This window comes from Catharus ustulatus, chromosome 25 (assembly GCF_009819885.2).
Source record: "Catharus ustulatus isolate bCatUst1 chromosome 25, bCatUst1.pri.v2, whole genome shotgun sequence".
In the NCBI taxonomy this organism is placed as follows: domain Eukaryota; kingdom Metazoa; phylum Chordata; class Aves; order Passeriformes; family Turdidae; genus Catharus; species Catharus ustulatus.
Window position 1 is genome coordinate 4,457,050 of NC_046245.1, and position 25,607 is coordinate 4,482,656.

A 25,607-nucleotide genomic window follows, 5' to 3' on the forward strand; every position below is an offset into this window, starting at 1 on the left:
TATGGAACTGGTTATTGATCCGTGAGCTGTTACTGATCCATGGAACTGGTTATTGATCCGTGAGCTGTTATTGATCTATGGAACTGGTTATTGATCCATGAGGTGTTACTGATCCATGAGCTGTTATCGATGTATGGAACTGGTTATCGGTCCATGAGCTGTTATTGATCCATGAGCTATTATCGATCCATTGAATTGGTTATCAATCCATGAGCTGTTATTGGATGCCCCCGGCCCGGCCCGGCCCTCCCGGGGCACAGCTCGGTCCGGTTCGGGCAGGGCCCGGCGTTTCCCCCTCTCGCCGCTGTCCCGCAGCAGCGCCCGGTCACTTCTTCTGGAGGAATTTCATTTTACTGCCTGCAGAGAAAAAAGAGCATGAGCAGCTGTAGGGGAGAGTGGTGAGTCCCTGGCACAGGTCCCAGAGCAGCTGTGGCTGCCCCTGGATCCCTGGAAATGTCCCAGGCCAGGCTGGACGAGGCTTGCAGCACCCTGGGACAGTGGCAGGTGTCCCTGCTCAGGGCAGAACCGGTCCCTTCCCACCCAAATCATTGTGGGATTCTGTGAGCTGGAGACACTCCAGGATTCATCAGGCTGAGCAAGTTAAGCCACACGTGGCCACCTCTGCCAGCAGACACAGCTTCTGTCCCCTGGCCATGTCCTCAGCCAGGACCAAAGTCAAGGAACAGAGCTGCTGCTCAGAGCAGCAATGCCCACAGACTTTATCTAAAGATACAAAAGCTTAAAAAGAAAAGAAAAATTTTACACGCAGTGCTCAGTGTCCCTTGAAGCAGTAAATGTAAACAGGGGAACACAGGTGCAGAAAGCAAAGAAGGAGCCTTCCCCTCCTTTGAATCAAATTAATTATTCAATAGCTATAACTAATTTAAAAAAATTTAACAATGGACAAAACCAAGGGGTGTTCCTTTACCAAGACTGCGAAGGATTTTGTTCATTCCAGTTCGTTCTGTGTCTGGAATACTCTCCAAATACTCCAAGGCACGGACCTCAAAAAGACCTAAAGAAAAAAAAAAATTAAAAATCACTCACCAAATGAGTTGTACTCCATCTTTTAGCATGTAGCATCATGATGAGAGGGATGTTGGATTTGTCTTTACAAACAAGCTGTGGGTCTGCTGGTAGATAAAACCAGCACTGAGAGAGAAAAGAAACAATGGGATTGATTCCAGTGATTGATGAATGGGAAAAGATATCTGCCTTTACAAACAAACTGCAGGTTTGATAAATGAAATTAGATATTGGAAGATGAAAGAAACAATGGGGAAAAACTATTAATTCTATAAGAATTAAAAATTAGAAGAGAGGGTTGTACATTAGAGGGGAATCTCAGGTATCAGGTGTTTGGGAAGTCTGTGCCTCTCAAGTACCTCAGCAATGGGGAAAGAGAGAGGGAAATGCAGATGGGAAATTGGGATAAAAAGGAGGCTGAGTCCTCCAAAAATTTGAGAGATCCCAGGGGATGCCCCATGGGCTCTCCCTTTATTGGAATAAATCAAAAGGACTCCTCTGTCTCCTTTTTGGACATGAACCTCTGGTGTTTGTGGATTCATTTTCCTGACAATAATTAAAAAGGCCACAGAACGAAATCCTGCATGTAGTGTGTGTAAGCTGCAGGACCAAGGAGAAAGGAGAGGGATGCAGCAATTCTTTGCTTTATAAACAGAATTATTTTGAGCAATTCAAAGGGCATGGGGCTATTTCATGTGACAGAATTCCAACAGCAGAGGCAGGCAGCATCACAGTTTGAAAGGGAATCTGTGAAGCAGACTTGAAAAGAGAAGGCAATGCCAAAACAAGAAACAGGAGGGCGATGGCACAGCTACCTTTGACCAGGTTCTTGCTGAGCTCCCGGTCCTGGATGAAGCCAGCAAACATCTGTGTTTCCATGAAGCAGTGCAGGAAGTGGCGCACGGTGCGCGAGCCGTGGGATTTGCGGAAGGGCTCGCGCTGGAACACGCGCTCGCCCTTCTCCGTCACGCTCATGTGCAGAGAGTAGTGCCCCACGATCTCCACGAAGAACTGCACAAAAGCCTCCGAGACCAGCGAGTTCAGGCTCGTGTCACCTGTGGGGAAGTGTTTTAGGTTGCAATACAGGATGTGACCAAAAGTGTGGATTCTATCACCAGCTGTTAAACCAGGTGGGGCAGTGATCCTGATCTCTGTGGGAGATATTCTGCTAATGGGCATCCATTGAAACCAGGCAGGGCATTGATCTTTATCTCATGGGATATCTCCTGTTAATGGCCATGTTTTATAAACCAGGTGGGGCAGTGTTCTTTATCTTTTCACAGCCCATCCTTCCTGCAGGGAGTTACCTTCTGCTAATGGCCATTGAGTCCCACTGTGGGACTGATAAAATTACTGCATCCCATTGGGAGTTGCTCCAGCCAGAGGGAGGAGCCAAGAATTTCCTACCTAGATAAAATCTGAGATTTGGAAGATCAGAGCAGCCTTTTTCCACTGGATTCCAGAGGAAAATCAGACCCTTCTACATCATCACTGGACATTTGGAGGAGAACTGCACCCTTCTCCAGGAGCACTGCTCCAACTGAGCCACATCTGTCACTGCAGGAGGATGCAGCCACCATGGAAGGGGACTGCTGCCAACACCCTGCCTGACTGAAGGGTGTCAGGTTGGATTCTGACTCTGTCAGCATTTTTGGTTTTTTCTTTGCAACACTCTATTTCTATTTTAATTTTCCTAGTAAAGAACTCTTATTCCTAATTCCTGTATCTTTGCCTGAGAGCCCCTTGATTTCAAAATTATAATAATTTGGAGGGAGGGGGTTTACATTCTCCATTTCAAAGAGAGGCTCCTGCCTTTCTCAGCAGACACCTGTCCTCCAAACCAGGACAGGAAGGCATTTGGTACTTTGATTATTCCTCTCCTAAAGGAGGGGTGGCTTTTTTAGACAGTTCAGTCACTTTTTGTGCTGGCTGTCTCAGACTAGGAGATTCCAGGGGATTCATATCAAAGAAGTCTCAGCTTCCAAAATTTAATTTCCCAATGTCAACTTTCTTCTGCAGCTGGGATAGGTCCAGTTCTAAAGCTTTTCCAGAATTTAAAACATCCAAAATTTCATTTTCCCTGTCAAATATATGGTGTGTAATGAGTGGTCAGCTCACAACAGGCTAAGTTTAATTCTCTTCAATAATTAAGCAAACTACAGAAGACAAACTCTCTGGAAAACAAACTTTGTTTTTATGGAATTATATCATTTGCTGGTGCCATTCTCTCAAGTCACCCAGAGTTTTTAAATTTCTCACACTTTTTTATCGGATGAATCATGTACAAAGCAGTTAAACTTTGATCAGCCAGATTACCCTCTAAAATACAGAAATTTGCTACATTCTCTGAGAAAAACATTGTCTCTGCCACTTAGAAAAAGAGAATAAAATTCAAAGCTGATCTGATGCTGTTGGCCCAAAGGAAAATACAGTTCTGCAAACACTAATTGTGAAAGGAGGAAGTGCCAGCACACCAAACTTCTCACACATTCACAAGATGTTCTCAGCAAGATCACAGGGCAACAGCTAAAATGTCACTTCTTAGCTTTTATTTAAATTTGCTCATTTTTATCAACTCCATGGTAGAAATCTGCTAATGGGAAAACACTTTTCCACAGAAACCTTTCCACAGAAAGTACCTTGTGTGTCACTCTGCCCATGTGACAGGATTTCCCTCCGTTCTTCCAGGATTTGTACAAGTGCAGCCTGGAGTTTATGGGGCAGGATCTCATCCTCATCTGATACCTACAGACAGAAATGGTCAAGAAAAGATTTCTGTTTTATTCCCATCAGCAGGAGAAGCAGGGGGTAGATTAGAAATGTTCATAACATGCCTAAAGCAGTTAGAGGGGAGTTATTCTGTGATATATCTTAAGGGATGCAATATATTTAAATATATTTATCTTGCAGCCACAGAAATTAAACACATTTGCTCAGCATGCCCCAAGTACATTTTATTAGAGTCACACACACAACTGGCCACCACACAGATTCAGGCTTATTTCACCAGTAAAACACACAAAAACAATAAAAGTCTGTTGAGAAAATACAACAGGTCTCAATAATATGGTTTTAAAATGCCCCAATCCTTTAATACCTTTCTCCAGTATTGCAGGCTGCAATGCAAAACAGAACAGTGAGGCAAGGAAAAGGAGAAGCAAATATCCTGAACTAGTTAAAAAATCCCCAGTATTTTTATAGTTACTTGTCTGGGGATGCAGAAGCACTTTTGGGGAAGTTCAGCAGAGAACCCCAAGTGAACTGTGATAATTTGTTCCCTGGACTGTCACTCATGGGAAAAACAACAACCCAAACCAACAATCACGCCCCAGCTCCCCAGAGAGGAGAAAGTGCTGTACAGAACAGGGAGAGAAGGACAAAAAGCAGCAGAGAATTTTAGGGATCCCCTTCACATAAGAAACCAAGGAACAGTTTTTAAACTCAGCTCAGACAAGCAGCATCTTTGGCTTTGCAGAGCTCTCCACCTCATGCAACCTCAACCGTGCAACACAGATTTGTTCCCTTCTCTGTCAGCTCAAAAGGGTTACAGGGTATTTCTTCAGCCACTGGAGTCTCCATATAAACACCAGCTTCTCCTGATTTCTTTTTATTATTTTCTTTCATCAATGCCTTTTCCTGGCATAAACCCATGAGTTACTGCTACTGTTATTTCACTCACCTCTTGCAAGAACTTGTCAGCACAAAGATCAACAATCAGAACCTGGGGAGACAGAAAACACAGACTAATAACCAGGTATGTTGCTGTACAGAAAAAAAAACCAGGTTTTAATTTGTTTTTTAAATGTGGGATGTTTTTTAAATAGGGCTGTCACACACAAAACACAAGTTCTGCCTGAGTGCAGCCTGCTCCTGAGAACAGTGAATATTATGTATTTTTGATAAGGCTGGAACAGCCTGACATTTGTCTACCAAATTCACCAAGTTTGAGAATCAGAGAAGGTTGAGAATCAGAGAGAATCCAGAGAGGTCAACCTCATCCCACTGACCCTGTGTGTGTCTCACACATCCTCACCTCTTCTATGGGCAGGTCCTGGAGCTGTGGCAGGGAGCAGGAGAGGATGCCAATGAGGAATGGGGTGGGAGAGCACACGATGTCGATCATGGAAGCTGGCAGGACAGGGATGTAGGTGTGCTGCCAGGTGAAGGGGTAAAGTGTTGCCACTGCAGCGTGCCCACATTTAGACAGAGTGCTGGAGAGAAGCACAGCAGGGTGGTCAGTGTCTCCTCCAGCACAGGCTGGAAGTGCTCAGGGCAGGTGATGCTTGTGTACAGTCTGTGCATCTGCAGAGCCCCCATGCACCCACATGTCTGAACTCAGCTCTGGGGAGCTAAAACCACCCTCAACCCAGCCAAAAGGAAACATTCCCTTATCTCCTCCTGTGTAAACAGCATACTCCAAATTCTAGGCATGCACATGCTGTGTGGAGAGAGCAGAAGGTTTTCAAATGGAATTAACTGCAAAACCAGACAAGCTTGACATGGGACAGGTCCAAACAGAGAAGAAACAATAACATCCAGAAAGAACTGCTCAGAACTGCTCAGACTCATCTCTTACCTCAAGTTGTCAGCCACGAAGATGACTCTCCTTTCCAGCAGGAGAGAGGCAAAGATGCGGATGGTGTGGGACACGCTCAGGCACTGCAGGAGGCACTCGAAGTCAACGTGCTCCAGCCGGGAGTCCAAGGGGCGGCACAGCTCCATCACCTGAGGGGACACACACACACAGAGCTGGGGGGCAGCCAAGAGGGACCCTGAGCCTGCACAGGGGCCTGAGGGCAGAGCTCACCACAGCTGCAGCTCCTCCTGAGGGACAGGACCAGGGATGGGACCCAGGGAAGGGCTGGAGCTGGGCCAGGGGAGTTTAGGTTGGATTTTGGGGAATGGTTCTTCCCCCAGAGGGTGCTGGGCACTGCCCAGGCTCTCCAGGGAATGAGCACAACCCTGAGGCTGCCAGACCTCCAGGAGTGTTTGGACAGCACTGCAGGGATGCTCAGGGTGGGATTGTGCAGGGCAGGGGTTGGACTGGATGCTCAGGATATTCAGGATATTCAGTGAATCCATGATCCTACAGAGAATCCTGTAACAATTGGCATGGGGTAGCACAGAAGAGTGCCCCAGTAGCTCTTCATTAAGAAGCAGGGAATCACTTCCACAGCAAACAGGTTTCTGGGACAGCCTCCCTTCCAGCTTCCAGACTAATCATTTCCAGGCACCACTGGGCACTTTGCAAAGAGCCTGTGTGCCCCAGAGACCCCAGAGAGAGCAGGCAGCTCAGCCTGAGCTGTGTCACCTCATCTCCTGCTCCTGGCAGGAAGCTCCTGACGGTGATGGTGCGTCCCGGGGCGGGGAACGGAGCCTCCATCACGCTGCGCATGAAGGGGTGCACCAGGGCTGGGGACATCTCCCTCCTCTTCTCCACCTCGTCCAGGATCTGCAGGGAAACACACAGGGCCTTGGGTCACTGCTGCTGCTGACCAAGGGGACAATCCATCAGAGCATTCCCATAGAGAAGGCTCCAGCACAGACCCACAGCCCCCTCCCACCTTGCTTGGGACCCCTGTGAAATTCATCTCAAATCTGAACAATCAAACAGGATCAGCTTCCTGTGAGCACAATGCCTTGTACAAAGTAATCAAATTCTCATTATTTAGAGGAGGAGTGAAGAGGAGCAGCATGCATACCCCTTGCCAAGAAACCTCCTGAAACGCTGTTGTAGAAACTGCTCCAACAATCAGAACCATCTTTCACCAAAGCTTGTCCCTGTACTCTTCTGCAATAACTGCCCTTTATCTGCAGCAGCTTTCCCCAGTCTTCAACTCTTTATCTCCCCTCCTCATGGTGCTACAAAAAACCAGGGGAGATCCAACCCCATCCCAAACTGATTTTCCATGACCAAGTCACAGAAGGAGAGGATGAAGGGGCACCCTCAGTGTCAGCAGGTATTAGGAGGCCCTTCCTGGCAGTAATTGCTGAAGGATTTGTGTATTGGCTGACAAGGCTCAGCACCAGTGTTTTATTTCCCTGCTCAAAGCAAAGACAGAGAGGAAGCACCACTCTCCTGGGATGAGCTGCAATCACTAAGCTGACAGAAGCATCCAGCTCCTCTGGGGAGCCTGCAGGCTGCCAGGGCTCAGAAGAGGCTGTGCCAGCTCACCTTGGAGAAGAGGTTGAAGCAGCCCAGGCGGCTCACGATGCAGTACACCTCGGGCAGGCGCTTCCCTTTCCCTTCTGGCTGAAAGGCAACAGCAACAGCTCTGCTGAGAAAGGGGGGCAAGGAACAACCCAGCACCCACACTGCAGCTGCTCTGCAGAATTCCTTCTGCTGCAGCCCCCCCTACACTCATGAGTACGAAGGTTCTCAAGGAACACCCAGCTGCAGGAGCTGGTTCATGCCCAGAGCCCATCTCACCATTTCTGGGCACCATCCTGACCCTTCCCTCTGCATCCCAAGGCTTGGAACCACCCCAGCAGCACAGGATGGGTAACCCAGGTGGGAAAGTCACCTCCTGACAGTGCCCAGGCAGTGCTCCCTGTACCCCCAGCCCTCCCAGAGATGCTCACCAGGAGTTTCCTGCAGTACCCGAACCAGCGGCTGCCGTCCTCCCCCGTCAGCACGAAGGAAAAGGTTTCACTGGGGAGCCAAAGCAGAGTCAGGGTTCAATTCAGCACACAGCTCAGGGGAGAGACTGACAAAGCACACAGACTCCTTCTGGTCATCCCCACAAGGGACCAGGCATGATTATAAGGACTTTGGGATCTGTTCAGGGTAAAAACTTGCACCCCATGAGCTTTTCCATTTCTCCCCCTTCCCAGCTGCTCTCACTGAGCTTTTCTATCTCTCCTCCTTCCCAGCTGCTTCCCCACTCAGCCAAGGAGCAGCAGAAGCACTTCCAGCCCCAGGAGCTGGCCTTGGACAAACTCTTCCTCCTCACAGGAAAGGCAGCAGCAGCCCTCTAGCCCAGCTCCATTCCTCATCTTCCCTCCCACCACAGGGATTTCCTGGATCCTTTCCCCTTTTCCCTGCTCTGCCTGCAGCTCCTCTGGCACACTCCAAAGCTTGAAGCACTGCCTCAGTCACAAGTCAAAACCAAGTCTTTACCTTTTAAGATCTGATGAAGGGAACCAGTCTTTGGGATCTGGAAAGCAGAATTTGGGAATGACCTTTAGCCTCTCTTCAGTATCCTTTGATGGTCTGAAGGGATGTTCAGGCTGGAGGGGTAACACATGGATTTGAAGTCACTGAAGTTGGTGCACAGCTGCAGCATTTAAAATACAGGAAGCACTTTCCTGACACTTCCAAAGGCTGATCCATCACATAGCTAATGCACAGGTACAGGAGAACATGTTCTGACCATCAGCAGATTCCCACTTCCCTCTTCCATTTTTCCTGCTGATTGGACCTTTGTAAAATGACCCAGCTTGGTAAGGACAGAGTAAGGATCTGAAAGCATGGTTAAATTTATTGGAAAATGAATGTAGAAATGATCCCCCAAATGATGTCTGGGGCAGCCTGCCTTGGTTCTACCCCTGGGAGATTTGAAAACATAAATAGGAACAGGAATGTGTTCAGCTTTTGATGTGCAGATCACTCATACCTGAAGGGCAAAAACTGTCCCTGAATCACATGTTCCAGCCACACCACTTGTGGGTTCAAATCAAATGCCTCAAGGATTCCAGGACACCTTCCATGCTCAAAACTGCCCAGAAAGGGCAAAAGAAAGGTGTTCAGGTAAGAGGGTCCATTAGAAGTGTAAGGAAATTTTACACATTTAAGTAGGAAATGCCCCTGAGAAATGAAAAGTTTACTGCATAAAGTTGATTTTAGGCACTCAGCACACCCAGGCTATTCCAGTGTCCCAAGCTGTGACAGCACAAAGTGTTAGGAAAACAGAACAGCATTTTCACAGAGTAACAGTTGTACAAAAGCTTAGATGTCCTTGGGCACACAGCCCAAAGCAGAGGTGACAGCAGATCACTTGGAAGCAATGCTAATATTAGAAGGGAGACACCCAGTCTGACACACTGTCCCATCTAAAGTCACTCACCAAAACACTTTCATCTGAGCAGAGGATAAACAAATACTGAGAAAATAATTTGTAGTGTCAGTGCCTTTATAAAAGCCAGTAGAGAGCAGGAGAGGGACCCTGCAAAGGACAGACTGAAAGGCTGCACCAGGGAAAAGCCAAATCTGCTGCATTCCCTTCCTCCTCCCAACACCCTAATGTTTGCACTTTTAGCAGATATTATTTGGGTGTGTTCAGTTTTACCCACTAAATTAACACTGCACTCTTTCTGGCTGGAGTTCCTTATTAATCTTGTGAACCCAAGGCATTTACACATGTGAGACACTGGAGTTATTGGCACACAAATCCTCCAGGCAGCAGGAACTGGGACACTGTGGGACCTGCTGGAGTCCCACACAACCTCCCTGAATGGATCTGACATCTTCTCTGTGTGGATGACATGCAGACTCATCAATAATCCCTGGTTTTCTCCTGATGGCACAGCCAGAATTCCTGCTCTGTTCTGTTTGCAGTGGAAGGCAGCAGGTATGAGCCCAGAGAGTGACAACTGAATATTCATCTCAATCTGGTACCACAGAAACACCAAGGCTCCATCTCAGCCTCCCAGCTCAGGACACTGAGCTGTAATTCAGTCACACATTGGTTTTGTCACCATTTGGGCTGAACAGCTTATTTCAAAGGCTTGGTTTAGCTACAGCACTTCAACTTCACAGATCTCCTGGGTTTGGGGGCTTGTACAAACAGCTTTGCCATTTTATTATTATTCTTTTTTAAATCAATATAAATAAGCATTAAAGCCCTGGGATTTCAGTTCCTGTGCACCATCAGTGCTTCACTCCTGGTTTATAAAGTACAGACTGCCAGGATGGGGCTCCTGCCAGCTTTGGGACAGAGCTCTGCACTCCCTCCTCTCCTTCACTGGTATGAAATACCCCATGGCTTCATGAAATTTGAATTAAGGAGGAGCCTTCCCAGTTCAAAAAAGACAATAACTCATTATCAAGACATGTATTCAACAACCTCCTGACACTACATTAGGTGTGTAACAGAGCAAGGTGCTCCATTCCAAGCTCAGACCCTGAGGAGGGGAAACACAGAGCTGAGCAGATCCCTGGGCAGGTTTCCATGCAGCCCCTACCTTGCTGGGGAACTGCTGGATGATGTGGGGTGTGTAAGTGACCTCAGATGCCTTCTTGTGCAGGGACACCACCACGAAGAGCTCGAACAGCCTCTGCTCCTGGAGCTCGATGAGATCCCTCTCCAAGGTCTGGTAGTGGGGGTTCCTCTTGGGGGTCGAGGGCCTCAGGCACCTGTGGCGACCTGGGGAGAGGAATAAATCCCAAACCAGCTGTGGCTGGCACTGCCACACACCCACAGGGCACAGAAGAGCACTCAGCATTGCCATCAGAGGGGGAAAAAGGGATGGGTGGGTTTGCTCAGCATTCAAATGCTCTCCATGGGACATGGGGTGCCTGAGAGGAAATAACCTCAGAACCCACTGGAGGAGGTTTAGATTGGATATTAGGGACAATTTCTTCACTGGAATGGTTGTTAAGCATTGGAAGAGGCTGCCCAGGGCAGTGGTGGAGTCACCATCCCTGGAGGTGTTTAAAAAACAACTGGATGTGGCACTTGAGGATGTGGTTTAGTGGTGAGCATGGTGGTGGTGCTGGGTTGATGATTGGACTTGATGACCTTAGAGGTCTTTCCCAACCTTAACAATTCCAGGATTCTTTGATTCAGGGAGCACTGACCTGGCAGCAGCTCTGCAAATCCCCCTGGCAGATACTGAATTTTTTCCTGCTGCCCTGATGTTCTTACACAGAGTGACACAACAGGGTAGCAGGGAGTGAAGCCCAGCTGCAGCAGGAGCTGCCAGGACTCAGGGAGCCACTCCAAACACCATGAGCCCTCAGGAGGGGCAGAGGCAGCTCCCTGGCCAGCACACCCCCAGGCTGGGCTGTCCTGACAGGCAGCTCAGGCTCACAAGCACAGGCACAGCCCTCTGACGTCAGGAATTCCTGCAGCCCAGGCACCGTGACACATTCTGGACACTTTCAAACAACTCATCCATCAGGCACTGACTCAATCACTGCAATTCTGCTGAGATTCTTCACTCTCCACCACTCTCCTTTACATAAGTGGAACATCACTTCTCATTCCAAGTGAAAGCCTTTTGAATGTTTCCCTCCAAGTAAATGAAACACCTAAAATGATTCATAGAATCCTTGAATGGTTTGGGTTGAAGAAACCTTAAAGCTCATCCCATGTCACCTCCTGGGACACCTTCCACTGTCCCAGACTGCTCCAAGCCCTGTCCAACCTGGCCTTGGACACTTCCAGGGATCCAGGGGCAATCACAGCTTCTATGGGCACCCTGTGCCAGATTAATCTGTTTAATGTCTTCACATGGAAGATAAAACCAGCAAAAAAACAAGTAGGTGCTGCAGGTCTGGAGTTTGGGTCTATGATCCAGGACATTGGAACCAGACAAATACCCAGCTGAATTCCTTCCAGAGGAAAGGACATTTCACAGGATTACATAAAACAGAACCAAGGGAAGGAATCAGGAGGGAAATAATCTCAAGCAGCAGCAGCAAAGGTGATCAGGAACAACCTCCCACAAGCCACACTACCAACCCAAAAATGACTCTGCTTCTGGTGAATGCAGGTTAATGGCATTGAACCTCAAGGGCTCAGGGCAAGTGGCACAAATAGAGGTTGGCTTGTCACAGCAACAGCTCCCAGACTTGGCCATGTGGCCTCTGAGAGGCTCCTGTCCTGTCTCAGCAGATCCCCACTTGTCAGTGTGCTCATCCCAGCAGGGCCTCAGCCAAGGGTGCAGTGCTGTGGGACAGGACCAGCCCCTGTGATTCACTCACTTTTGGGCTGATTTTCCGTATCGCTGTCATTGCCGCTGGTTTCACCTGAAACACACACAGAGTTTTCACTTGTTAGCCACGCAGAAAGATGGGCAACACCCAAAGTTGGGAAAGAGAGAGAACTGAGACTCATCAGATCAACATCCCTCAGGGCTGCCCACCAATCCTGCCCAAAGCATCAGCCAAGGGCAGCTGGGAAATGTGTCACAACAGCAAATTTCAACAAGCAGAGCTGATATCAAGCCAGTGCTGTCAGTGAATGACCTGCAGGTCAGCTGAACATGGGCAAAGAACACAAACCAGCTGGTTGGTTGAGGCTGCTCTAAAATTAACAGGGTAACTATAAATAAAGCCCCTACTATGGCTACACAATCAGAGTAAGGCACACAATGATGAGTGCAGTAGTCAGTGGTAGCTCTCATGCCAAATGGTTTTCTGAGGAATTTTTGCTTTAATCTGCTTTTTTTGAAAAAGCACTTTTAACCAGCAGCCCAGCTCTCCAGGTTCAGAATCCTCCCCTTGTGACAGTGTTAAATTTGGGTTAGGCAAGTGTTCCTTGAGCTGAAAGTTCAATTGCAGCCACAAGTCTGGGGTTTGCACTGCTGTGTCAGCAGGAGGTGGTGGTGCCAGTTCAGGGCAGAGGAATTGTGCCACTCAAGGTGTTTGGAGCACAGACAGTGGTGCTGGAGACCCCAATACCTTTCACTGGAGCTGCTTCTCTCCCAGCAGGACTGAGCAGCTTCACCTTCTTCTTTCCACGCTTGGAGTCAAAGATCTCCTGTATTTTTAGTACCAGCTGGAATCCAAAGCAGAAGCAGAGGTTAATGTGAGGGTCCAGAGAAGGGTTCAGGTGCCAACAGGAGGGCAGCCCAACAGCCACCATCCAGGACTTGGGGAAAGCTGCCCAAATCCTGCAGGAAGCCTGGCTCAGAGGCTGGAGTCCCTCTAGCCCAGCTCACTGGATGAAGAATGAGCACAGATTTCTGCTGCAAGAGGATTCCTGTCAGCACAGCTCAGAACTGACACCAGACTGTATAAGCATTCTGGAAATTGTCACACTTGCCTCCCCAAATAGAAGTGACAAACTGTCTGGCATCAGATCTCCATTTTCTATGCAAAGGCATTTGCAAGAACATCTTAAAACCCCCCCAGCACAGAGGATTCAGAACATGCTCCCCAGCACCCCAACTCCTTCCAAGCCCAGGAAAAACAGAGCTCTCTGTAGTTGGGGGTTGGTTTTGGGGTTGGTTTTTGGGTTTGCTGCTGTAGTTGGATGTCAGCTCAAGTCTCAAGTGAGGCTGCTCCAAGCACAGGCCCTGTCCCAGGTGTTTGCTGGAATGAAAGGATGATGCACCCTGAGTAACCTGCTCTACTCTCTAGTGGAGGGTCTCCCTGCCCATGGCAGGGGCTGGAATGAGGTGGAATTTAAGGGCCTTTCCACCCAAACCACTCTGTGATTTTGCACAAATTAAGACAGTGAGGCAGAACAATGTGTCTGGCTGCAGGACCACACACCTGGTCCATTGGGAAAAAAAGTTGGGAAAAAGCACAGCCCAGTGCAGACTCAGCCACAGGCATGAAAGAAGGGTCAGCATTTTGACCCTGTGTTGGTAATCTTCCTTCCACTGGTCACAACAGCCTTAAAGCCAAAGTCCTGACACTTTCTGTGTCCCTGTCACAGCCCTGTGCCTTCCTCTCACCTGCCAGTGCCCCAGGGGCTCCTGGCTCCCCACATCAAAGGCAGCTTGTGCTTCATGTGAAGAGGGATTTACCCTAAATGCAGGGAGCAGGTCAAGTTCATTCCTGCCTCAAGAATTCATTAAACTGAACACAGGAGGGTGGGGCCCAGCCATTTGTCATCATAAATACAGCATAAAAAGAAATATATTAAAGAGAACCTGTTTGTTCAGCTCAAGTGTTTAATCCCCAGATCAGCAAACCAGGCTTTTTTTTTTTTCTCCTTTTCCAATCAATTTCTTCCCATTTTCTGCCTCAGCCAAGCCCTCCCAGCACGAGGAGGCTGCAGGGAACAAACAGCCCACTGCAGAGAGCAGTGCTCCTCCTGCCAAATCTGCCTTCTTTCCCTTTTTATCCAGCCTTACCTAGGAGATCTTCATTTCTGTGCTGATTTTTGTGCAGCTGAGTCACCACCCTGGGTGTGTTTAAGGCAGCCATGTGTTTCTTAGGCAAAAGGTTTTGTCTTTTTAGACCCCAGTCCTTTTCTCAACCTCTGGAGCAATCTTGGCTCAATTCCTCATGAGCAAAGAGAGTAAAGTGCTCTTCCTGCATGTAAATTGTTACCAGATTTTTGGAATAGGTTTGCTTTTGGAGAACATTTTATTTTCCCTCTCCAAATGAGAGATACTCTCCATCACAGCATTTTTATAATCTTGCCATCTCCTTCCTAATTTTCCAGACCTAGGGTTTGTTTAAAAACACAGACAGAAGTTACTTGATACTCCAAAGCACTTTAAAGGTTTGAAAAGTCCTTTGCAGCTGCCCAACTCTACCTCACAGTCTTGTGCAATCTGAGCAAATACACGTGATTTTCAGATGAAATAAAGATCTGCTGAAGTGAAATGATTTTACCACAGCAAAAATAAATCCTTGCCACTACCACAACTGGAATTTGAGTCCCATGCAGCTATAGCTGCCCTTCTACAGCACGTGGTGCCTTTATCACTGAGGGATGTGAGCTGGTAACCAACATGAGGACCTGGAAAGCTCCCCAAGGCACCAAAGGAGAGTCTGTGTGCAGGTGGATTAAAACCCTTCCTCACCCCTCTGGGCTCAGCAGGATAACTGTCTGTGCAGCCAGGGAGGAGGCAGAGGCCAGAAGGGACAGCTGTATGAAGGCTTTGTGAAATGCTCTTATCCCTGAGAGTTGCTCTGCACCTTTAAACTATGAACCAGCTGTTCCTGATGCCAGTCCAGAACTCCAAGCCAACATTCCAAGTAACCAAGGGCCCCACAACCATCCCAGAGCTCAGCAGAACACCAGGATCAGTCTGGGAAGTCACTGGGAGCAGGGACACATCCATACAGCATTACAGAGCTGTCCCTGCAGCTCTCCAAGAACACAAAGCCAGCCCCATCCCAGTCCATGGAAACACTGGAACAGGGCTTAGGTGACAAAGCACGAGGAAGGGCTTGTGTCCACACACTGCCCTGACCTCCAGGACAACACTGAGCACTTTGTCTGCCCACTCTTGGCCAACAAAAACACCTCTGTCCCAGCTAGGACTGGCACTCAGGTCCCCAGCAGTGCCAAGCAGCAATCACCTGCCTGGCCCACAGCTCTGAGGCCACTTGCAAAGCACTTGCAGAGCAACAAGAGCTTGAAATGCCAGGCAAGAAGTGAAGTTTCACACTTGAATCTCACCCAGGGCAGGTTCTTTCTCCTGCTGGCAGCCTCCACTGCTTGGAACAGCTTCAACTCAGATAGAGTGACAGGCAGGGAGGTCTCCTTCCCCATCTTCCCTTGGAAACTTGTCTGGAAGGGCTTCAGCTCCAGTGTCTTGCGGCTGAGGAAGGGAGGTTTTGGGGGAGGCTGGAAAACAGAAGCAGAAAAGAGATTGAGTTTTGGGCCAAGGTCACAGGCAGAGGAGTCAGATTACAGATGGAAAATCTGCTCTACCAAGCTCTCTATCCCACCTCCCCACTCAAGCATCTCACCAGATCTCTCTTGTTCCTACTCTTTTGCTCCTTAATCTCATGGCTGTTCATTATTTACATTATATATTATTTACATTAATAAAAAGCAATAAAACAATAAGGAAAACTAATGACTTGCAGTGTGGAAGGTGAGGCTGGGGGTGAGCACAAACAAGGGCCCTTGTGAGAATGATTGTGCAAACACCTGACCCTTCAACCCCCCCACCCTACCTTGGGAGCCCTGCTGATGCTCCGGGGAGGGGGCAGCTTCCAGACAGATGGGACCTTCCACAGGGGCAAGGGCAGTGCTCTGATATCTTCATAAGGATTTTCTTTTGTAGGACCTGGAAAAAGCAGTGGATGGGGGATTTATGAAAGGAGATAAAGCCCTGTGATTTTTGCCAGGGACGTAAGTGGGGAGAGTGTGCAATTGTCTGCCTTTAACAGGGTCTGAGAGACCTCTTTAAAGTTGGATGAGGTTCCCACCACATCCTTCTAACCCACTGCCCTCAACTTGGCAAACTGTGCCTGGACTCAGCAGAACAAAACACTTCTTCCCCTGCAGAGCAAGCAGCTCTATTGCAAAGCAGCTCATTTTGGCAGTGCTCACACTGATCTCTGTGCAACGCTCAAGCAAAGCATTCCAAGAGCTAATAAAGAAATCAGTGTAGCACAGGCCAACTCCAGTGACCTCCCATGACATCTGAAATCAGGCTGTTCATGTGCACATGTCACCAACACCAACAAAGAACCCCAGATGGGGAAGACCTTAAAAATCCCAAAGCTGGAAAGAGCCTCAATGCATCCTGACCTTCACTCCTCCCTCCCCAGCAAAAGTGCCACCCTGAACACAGCAAGAACAGCCCCAGAAGCACAGGCACATACAGATGATGTCCTCGTAGATGTTGTCTTCAGACTGAGTGTGGGCCAGCCTGGATCCTGCAGTGCCATTTGTCTCCTCCCGAGGTCTGTGCGAGCCGCTGGCCGCCGGCCGCTTGCGGAAGCCCTGGATGTCCTCAAACTCAAAAGATTTCCTAGAGGAAAACCAGTGTAACTTCTTCTAAAGGCACCTGCTTGAGTTGCTGTCTGCAGTCTACACACAGTGTAGCCCTCCTTGGGACCATCCAGCACATGGATGCTCCGCTCTGGACTCACATTTCCAAGGGCTGAGGTCTGACCCCACGCAGCAGCTCAGCCCCATGGGATGGGGGAGGGAATCAGAGGGTAACGAGACAAAACACGTGCATGGGTCAAGATAAAGACAGTTTGGAAGGCAAAGCAAAAGCTGCACAAGCAGGGAAAGCAAAACAAGGGATCCATTCCCTATTTCCCTCAGCAGGCAGAAGTTTGGCCATGTCCAATGGTAATGGTGACGTGGGAACACAAACTCCAAACATTCTCCCTTCTTGCTTCTTTCTCAATTTTTACTGCTGAGCAGAACACTAGAGAGTCTGGAACATCCCTGGGGTCAGCAGTCCCTGCTGTGTCCCCTCCCAGCTCTGCTGTGTTACCAACATTTTCATCACAATCCCAAACACAGCACCACACAAGATGCCAAGAAGAAAATTATCCCAGCCAAAGCCAGCACACCAAGTGAGTCCTGCTCACTCTCTCTGGGAGATTTGTTCAGTAAGAAAGGGAGCTGGCCAAGCACACTCCAAGCAGGCATGGCCAGCCCCATCCTGTCAGAGGCAAGAGCCCAAACCATGTTTTGCAGACTTGCAGCAGCTCAGAACCAGGGCACTGCTTCCTACTGGGCCTCTCCTGCTCATGCTCAGGGTGTTCGTGCCTTTGTGGGCTGGCATTTCCATCCATTTAGCCATTATTTTGAAATCAGAGCACTGAGGTCACAGATGAGCTGGCAGGGATTTAGCCCATCATCATCACAAAATTTGGGCTGTTGCTGCACACTTTGCCACAGTGGAAGGTTTCAGAACCTCAAGCCACATCTCTGCTGGTAGTGTGCACACCAGTCCAGCACAGGCAGCTCACCTGTGAGCAGGATTTGCATCAAGCCACCTCAGAAGGGTATGGGAAAGAGGGAAAACCAGCCAAACCTACTGCAAGAGCAGTACCCACAGCCTCCAGCCTTAAGCAACAAGAGAATCTTTCACTGCCAGAAAAGCCAAACATGCAGCAGCCACAGTGCCCCAAGAAAAAGCTACTCTGCCATCCCCAAACTGCAGCTGAGGGCAGGAGCAGGCAGGTCTCTCTCTGGGGCCAGCATTTTGTCACTCCACTCTGTTCTAAGGTGTGGGCTGACTTCTGCCTGGAACCTGGAGCCTTCTTTGCAAGATTGTCAGCAGCAAAAGCAGGATACTTTCACCCAGGCACATCCTTTCCCCATGAAAAGAGGCATCATCACTAGCAGCACCTCCACAAGGACATCATGCTAAGCAAGCTGTTTAAACCCATCTAGAAAGTGATTTAAGGACATGTTTCAGACATGAGAGGTGAATTATGTACCTCTGGGCTCTCCCTCTGATCCTCCTGCTGGTTGTTTTCTTCTCAGGGTTGTTGGATGATGACACCAAGTCCCTTCCACTCTGTTTTTGCCGGGGAGCTTCCCTGGTGGCACTGGCATCTCTACGACCACCAGCACCCTTCTCTGCCACGTAGCGGAAAGTCCTGCGAGGTTTGGGGGGTGGATCAGGGGCTGGCTCCTGCTCTTGCCCCTCAACCTCAGAGTAAATGTTTCTCAAGCTCCTCTCTGCCCTGCAGAGAGTGTCCACTCCTTTGATTTGCAGTTCTCTTTCCGTGGAGCCAGAGCTGCCTCGCTTCCTCTGGAGGTCCAAGTGAACAGGAGAGGTTCTGCCAGGCAGGAGGGGATCTGCTCTCCTCCACAGAGCTTGAGAGGTATAGAAGTTCCCTGGGGGCAGTGTGACCCCCGGGGCCATGGAGCCTGTTTGCCCCTCTCCTTTCTGCCTGGCTCGGGAAGCTGGGCCAGCACAGTCCCTGCTCTGCCAGCAGCTCCGCGCATCTTCCCTGAAATCCAAACCCAGGCTCTTGGGATCTTTAGACCCAGCCTTTGTGCCATTCTCTGTGCACTCTGCCTTCACTCTGGGCAGTGCATTGCAGCTGGGATCATACTTCACTCCGAAGTCCCTTGGCTGCTGCCTGTCCTTGCCGGGGCAGCTCCGTGTCCTGCCCTCCCACTGGGAGATTTTCTGCCTGATGTTGCGGCAGTGGCTGCGGGACAGGGTCAGCCCGGCGGCGCGGGAGAAGCTGCTGTCCCCAGCCCCCGTGGGGTGCATGGCAGGGGCCAGAGCGCTCACACACAGCCCATGTCCAGCCCTGGCCACGTCCTCCCGTGTCCTGCACACATCCAAGCTGCCACCACACTCCAAAGTGCCCAGCGGTGTCACAGGTTCCGGGCTGGCTGCTCCGACCTGCGGGCAAAAATAAAAACCCATCAGCTGCACCCCAGCCATGCTCCCCACCCCAAACTCCCAGCTGCTCCCTGGCAAGTGCTGCAGAACATTCCTCCCCAAATCACATCCTCCACGTGCTCAGGACAGCTTCCAGAGCTCTCTCCCCACAGGGGCTGTTTGTGCACACATCTGGGAGGGCGAGCGAAAGGGAGCTGAGGCTTCACCAGCTTAAAAAAACAAACACAGCAGGCACAGAACGCCCTGAGGGATCCCAAGCATCCGAACTCAAGGAAATTATTTAATGGCAGAGGAACACAGCAGCGTGGATCCCAGCCAGCCCTCCTGCAGGAGTGCAGCTCCTCCTGATGCTCAGGCACCAGGATTTGTAGAGATAAATCCCTGTGGCACCTGAGCTCCCCACTCAGCAGAGACACAGCAGGACCAGGCACCAGGGCAGCTCTGGCAAAAAGGAACCACATCTGCTTCTCCAGAGAGGAGCTGCTGCTTCACACAGGATGAGAAGAGCCCAGCTCTGGCAGCGCATCCTCCTCCCAGAAGTGCTCTCTTGCTCCACAACACAAGTGAAAACCTGCCTGGTGTTCTGTTTGTCAACACCTGACCTAAATCTGCCATCCAAGAGACGGGAGGGCAGCGGTGCCCAGCCTGTGGCTTGCAGCCAGGAGAGTTTCAAAAGGCAAAAGAAACAGGCGAGTTCTCATCCTCAAGTGAAAAATCACCCCATGTTTAGATCAGCAGAGAAGGAATGCTAAAGAAACACTCTGGCTTCTCCTACCCAAGCAGGAGCTGTGCTATTTGAGACTTCCCACGCATGTAATCCAGAGGATACAGCACACATCCTCCAGATAATCCAGCAAGGAATGCAGGTGAAACCACCAGGGAGAACTGGGCTGGCTCTACAGACCCAGCGTGGCCTCAGTACAAACACTTCATGTATGGAATCCTCTCAGCCTTGGAGCCCTTTGGCTCTCCCTGTAGCTCACAAGGCATCAGTATTCCCAGCACAGGTGAGAACTCATCCTGGACAGAAGACAGAGGCCCATAGGCTCTAACAAACCCCGTTCCTCCCTTTCTCTGGGCAATTACCCCATCTCAGAAATTCCAGCCCTCCAGCTGTATTTAACAACCTCCATTTGCAGTAGGAGACAGTGCTCATCTCAGGCCAGGGGCGACACTGGCTCTGGTAACACTCCCCTGGCACCAAGAAATCTCCCTGCAAAAGGCAGGAATACAGAATTCCACACAGGCACAAAAGCAGAGGATCCCTGCAGAAAGCAGCTCCAGGTGGGACCAGGGGCCAGAGCCACACCAAGGCTCCAGCTGACAGAGCCAGGCAGCTGCCACTGCCACCCTGGGCACGTGTCCCTCACTGCCACTGCCACCACACCCGGCCAGCCCTGAGTCACCACAGGCTGGCAGAGCCAGGGATGGGCAGCAAACCAAGCTGGGAGACAGAGGAGCTTAAACCTGCCTGGTAAGGGGTGATGTCCCACTCCCCAGGCTGGGTGTGAAGAGCCCCCAGCACAGCAGACCCCAACCCTGCCCACTGCTGGAACCACACCTCAAATTCCAGTGCTCGGGGCTACCCCTGGAGCTGCTGATCTGTCTGGCAGAGGCATCCTCGGTGCAATTAAAAGCAAAACACTGGCCTTGGCAGAGCTACTTGACAGCACTAATGAGAAAGCTCACTGGTCAAGGACATCCCAGGTCTTCCAGGCAGTTCAGGGATGGTTTGGGCACACATGGCACCAAGCCTGGGCTCTGCTGCACTCTTCCCCTCTGCCAAAGCAGCACTGTTGCTGGGTTCCTGCAGGCCAGAATTGTCCCAGACAGCTGCTGGTAACTCTCCCACTCAGCAGGGATGGGACAAACTTGGACAATCTGGGTAAGCCCCAAGCTGGGGATATTTGCTCCATCATCAGCCCTCTGTCCCTCATCAGCATTCCAGGCTGTCCCCAGTGCTTCCGCAGCCACTGCAGACCCTCTTCCTGCCCCAGCGAGGGGCCCCTGCCCTCTCCTATAAATAGGCATTGTTGCCAAAACATCCTGAGCCAGGGCAGAGCCATCCTTCCTCCCTGCGTGTCTGCAAGCCCTGATTAGCAGACAGGAAAGCAGCTTTCCCTCTGCTGTGCCCTGAGCTGCTGCAGTGCTCCAGGACCCTCCCCAGGACCCTCCCCAGGACCCTGCTCTGCTGGGGACAGCCAGGGGACATCAGGGCTCCACCAGCCTCCTCACAGCCCAGCTGCACACCAATGACCTCCAGACTTTCATTGCTGGGTGCAGGACTGGCACAGGAGAGGAACCCAAAGGATCCTGCAGTGTGGAGCAAGGGTTTATCCACAGCACCAAGCCAGCCCAGCACATGCAGCACACACAGCCGTGCCCACAGCTGCTGATCCCAACAGCACCAGCTGCTGTCTCCTCCACAAATGATCCAGTGAGCTCCTCTGGGAGCAGCCTGGCAAAACATCCACAGACAATCATGGAATGTGCTTGGAAGGGAACCACAAGGATCATCCAGTCCAACTCCTGGAGCTCTGGCAGCCTTGCGCATTCCCTGGGGAGCGTGTTTGGTGCCCCACCACTCTCTGGGGAAGAACCTTTTCCTGACATCCAACACCATCCATGAGGACAAATGACTGCACAAAGGAGGCTGAGTAGCCCTGCACAGCTTTCCAGGTGGGTCCATCCTTGCTGTGCCCAAGCTGGGCAGCTCTGCTGGCTGCCAGCCTGCCCCACATCCTTCCTGCCACAGCTCACGTTGGGAAGGCTGCAACAAAAACTGCCTGTGCTGCAGCTTCCTCAGCCAGCCAGACACATCCATTTCTGCTTCCTCATCTCAAGCCATGGCCAAAGCCAATCCCTAATGCTCCTGCCCTCTCCCACTGCCCAGATCCCTGTTCCCATGGTAAGGCACAACCAGGAGCTGAGAAACGAGGAGAAACTCAGCCCTGGCCAGCACATGGAATCCAAGAATCCCAGAGTGGGTTGGGTTGGACTGGAAGGGACCTTAAAACTCCTTTCCTTCCACTCCCTGCCATGGGCAGGGACACCTTCCACTGTCCCAGGCTGCTCCAAGCCCCATCCAGCCTGGCCTTGGACATGCAGGAATGGGATCCACAGACAGCTGAGCACAAGCCTAAAGCTCTCCCGGCTCAGTGCTGCTCCCTGGACTGTCTCTTCCAAAATATCCATCCAAGGAGGAGAGGAATGCAGCTTCTCACCTGCCCAGGCTTGCTATCAAGAACCAGGCATTTAATCTCAGCCCATCACGTGAGCCCAGGCAAGGCTAGAGACTGATCTTTGGTGAAGAAAGAGCACACTGGGGTGGTGTGATGCAAGTTAAGTAACCCTTAAATGCAGTCCAGGACAGACTAAAACACAGTTCAGGGACACAGAGTTGGCAGAGACCACCTGGGTCAGGCAGCCAGCACTTGTTTCAAGCACTACACAAATCATTCCTGTCACAGAATAACCAGACTTGTGATTGCTTCCATCCCGACCTCCCCTTCCAAACCCTTTCAGCAGCCCCAGTGAGCTTCCCAGTATTTCCAGAGAAGTCAAATTTATCATCCTCACTGTATCAGGACTTAGAGGAGATTGGTGTAGTTAAGAATACTTAATTATTTCACTGGAAGCAGCAATTTGGGGGAAAATTACATAACTTCTAGACAAAACACCACCAATTCCTGCCAAAAGACTGCCTCTGTGATCCATGCTGTTTGGAAGCTCCCAAAGCAGAAGAATAAGGCACGTTCACAGCACATGACAGGTAGCCCTGACTTTTTCCAGCCCTGAAAGCCAGAGAGCACACCACACATTTTCCATGCAAAGGCTCAAGACAATCCCATTTCCTGAAACCACATTCCCAAGGAGAGAAAGCTGCCAGTGCTGTTCCAGAATAAAACCCTGCCTAGTGCTGAGGTCAGGCCCCCCACCAGCCGTGCTGCTGGAACCCCCAGCACCCAGAGCTCCCCACAGCAGAGGCACAGAGAGAACAGAGGCACTGACACAGCCTTACCTTGTCCTGCTCCTGGGAACACAAACACTGCCTGGACCAGCCCGTGCAGCTCTGAGGCAATCTCAGTCCTTTTGTGAAAGCTGTGCAGCCCTAAACCACCCCAGAGTCCTTGTCGCCAAGCCTCCTGTGTTAGTAGCCAAATACAAAGCAGTTTCTGGTCTTAGGGAAGCTGGCAGCTCATTCCTGGAGGGAAAGGATCATTTCCAGAGCTCTCAGCTACTCCCATTCTGTTCCTCTCTAGAACAGCCCCGAAGCTCCTCTGAACACCTCTGCCATGCTGATGCCTCAAAGACATGGGCAGTACCAAACAAGCAGATTTTATATCAAAATAAGTAACTCTTCAGGAATGCAGGGTGCTTAGTCATTTCCATCTCGATACAAAGCTACTCTAACCACGAGGTATTAACTCTTTCTGTGCTGCTGTATCTCCTGCTGAGGAGCAGTTCTGCCTCATTAGATCCATGGCCACAGCCCCTGGACACAGAAAATGTGCTGCTAATCCCAGTTACACAGCAAAAGGAGGTTAAGTTTGGCCTCTGCCATGGGTCCTAAGACTTTCCTACTGACTGTCTTTTTCTAAAGTGATGAAATTCAACTTCTTGAAAGCAAGTTTTTCCTCAAGATATAAAAAAAACCCAAACCAGAGCACTTCCAACATGTAAGCCCTGAAGGCTTTTACACCAGAGGGCACATGGACGGAACCCACAATGCACTATTTTTAAAGTCGTGGGTTTTTAACCTGACTCACAGTATCTGAATGCCCAGGGTAGCAATACTGACAACAGCAGTTGACTCAGCCCCTACAGCCCAGGCTGGCTGCCAGGAATGCTGCAGCTGCACACAAGAACTGAGACACAGGCTGGGCATGGAGTTAAAAATCAAACACGACTTATCCTGGAGCAGAATCTCACCATCACAAGCGAGATTCCAAAGGAAAGGCACAGAGCCTGTGTGGCTTACAAGGGCCACCACCAATCAATTCCATTGGGAATTTCTCAGCACTGAGGCAGCTGCCCCAGGAGGTTCAAAGGGTGCAGACCAAGGCAGCACCAGAAAACCTCTCAGACATCATGCAGATAATGTGTTCCAGAGCTGCCCACTGAGTCACATCCATATTATATTATTACAACCGGAAGACTGAGATAAAAATTCCGCCAAGCAGCAATGGACTGCACTAGGACTCAAGGTCAGATCTTCCAGCCACCAGTACTCAAATACACATTTCCAGGGGCTGGTTTTCCTGCAACTTCTCTTCTGCTTTCCTTCCATCACTCGCTGATGCCAGTCCCAGCTGCCAGGAGGAATTGCTCCACCAGTGCCCGGGCTCTGTCACAGCCAGGCCATGTCCAGGTCACTGGAACAGAGGCGTGTGTGTATGCAGTGAACTGGGGAAGGCAAGGGGAGCCCAAGGAGCTCTGTAACCCCCAGCCACACACACCTCAGTGCAACAAAGCACAAATACCCATGAGAGCTAAACCACCACCAGCAGTGTGTAACACTGTCCACAGAATCACAGAGTGATCACAGAGCGGTAGGGGTGACAGAGACCCTCGGCAGGTGTGACCTGCTCTGCTCAGACAGGGACACCTACAGCAGGATGGCTGTGGGCATCCCCGAGGGAGCGCTCTGCAGCAGCGCTGGGCAGCCCAGGCTCCACAGCCCTCACCGGGACAAGCGCTCCCCGACGGTGAGCGGGGCCCTCCCGTGTGTCCGGCCGTGCCCACCACCGGACACCGGACACCCCACCGCCCGGCACCCTCCCTGCAGGATCTGGACGAGTGGGGGAGACCAACCCACCCCAAGGCCGGCTGCCCTTGCGAGCTGGGTCTCCTCCCGGGCAGCAAGAGCAGGCACCTGCTTCCCCCGGCCCGTCACTCACGGGGAAGATGCTGCACCGGCCGCTGCCCGCCTGCCCGCAGTCGGGACAGTGGAACCCTCGGGGCCCGCAGCCCCGAGCCCGGCCGCTACTGCGGGAAGCCCCAAACGCCCCGGGCCACCCGCCCGCCCTTCCAGCATAGCCCCGCTCCGGTCCCGCCGCCCCCCGCCCCTCTCACCGCGGCCTCGGCCCGCTCCCGGCCCCGCTCCCGCAGGACGCTCCCGGCGCGCACGGAACCACCTCCCATTGGCTGCTGTAGCCATCACTCAAGCACTGATCCCGCCTTCTCCCCGCCCCGGAGCGCCCGGAGTCGTTCTCCGTTGGTTGATGCGGCCGTCACTCATAAGAAGGTCCCGCCCCCGCCGCGCCCCGTCCCGTGTCCCCGCGGTCTCGGCCCGCTCCGGCAGGACGCTCCCGGCGCTCACGGAGCCTCAGCCCATTGGCTGCTATGGCTGTCACTCAGATCGAGAGCCCACCCGCGCCCCGCCCCAGGGCGCACAGAACCACCGCCCATTGGCTGGCGTGGCTGTCATTCAGGCGATGATCCCGCCCCCTTTTCCTCAGGGCGCTCGGAGCCGCTTCACAGTCGGGGTTTTACTGCGCTGCCCGGCGCCCTCACAGTCCGGCACGGCCCCGGGTCCGGCACGGCCCCGGCTCCGCCGCCCCTCGGTCCGGTACGGCCCCGGCCCGGCCCCGGCCCCCCTCACAGTCCGC

At 51.2% G+C, this 25,607-nt stretch overlaps 1 protein-coding gene across 2 annotated transcripts; it reads right to left on the minus strand.

Moving 5' to 3' along the window:
- DENND2C (DENN domain containing 2C) lies at nucleotides 1-25,146 on the minus strand. 2 transcript variants are annotated; one of them, XM_033080284.1, is made up of 19 exons: nucleotides 25,072-25,146; nucleotides 18,074-18,996; nucleotides 16,493-16,641; nucleotides 15,839-15,951; nucleotides 15,336-15,503; nucleotides 12,653-12,749; nucleotides 11,954-11,998; nucleotides 10,210-10,391; nucleotides 8,147-8,256; nucleotides 7,609-7,678; nucleotides 7,202-7,279; nucleotides 6,338-6,478; nucleotides 5,603-5,751; nucleotides 5,060-5,237; nucleotides 4,706-4,747; nucleotides 3,666-3,771; nucleotides 1,842-2,081; nucleotides 929-1,015; nucleotides 1-357 (listed from the first exon to the last, which is right to left on the minus strand). In XM_033080284.1, exons 1-19 carry the CDS (start codon nucleotides 25,138-25,140, stop codon nucleotides 326-328), a joined length of 2,979 nt encoding a protein of 992 aa, XP_032936175.1. In that variant the 5' UTR covers nucleotides 25,141-25,146; the 3' UTR covers nucleotides 1-325. The 2 variants fall into 2 exon arrangements, with proteins under 2 accessions (XP_032936175.1, XP_032936176.1); XM_033080285.2 differs by lacking the exon at nucleotides 25,072-25,146 and adding an exon at nucleotides 23,018-23,091.
- Nucleotides 25,147-25,607: the final 461 nt, after the last annotated feature.

Excerpts from the sequence above, each read along its gene's own strand:
- DENND2C (XM_033080284.1), bottom strand. The coding sequence starts at position 25,140 with ATGGGAGGTGGTTCCGTGCGCGCCGGGAGCGTCCTGCGGGAGCGGGGC. Across the intron at positions 15,504-15,838 it reads GCATCAGCAGGGCTCCCAAG|CCTCCCCCAAAACCTCCCTT; the intron begins GTAGGGTGGGGG and ends TCTGTTTTCCAG. Across the intron at positions 3,772-4,705 it reads CTGACAAGTTCTTGCAAGAG|GTATCAGATGAGGATGAGAT; the intron begins GTGAGTGAAATA and ends TTCTGTCTGTAG.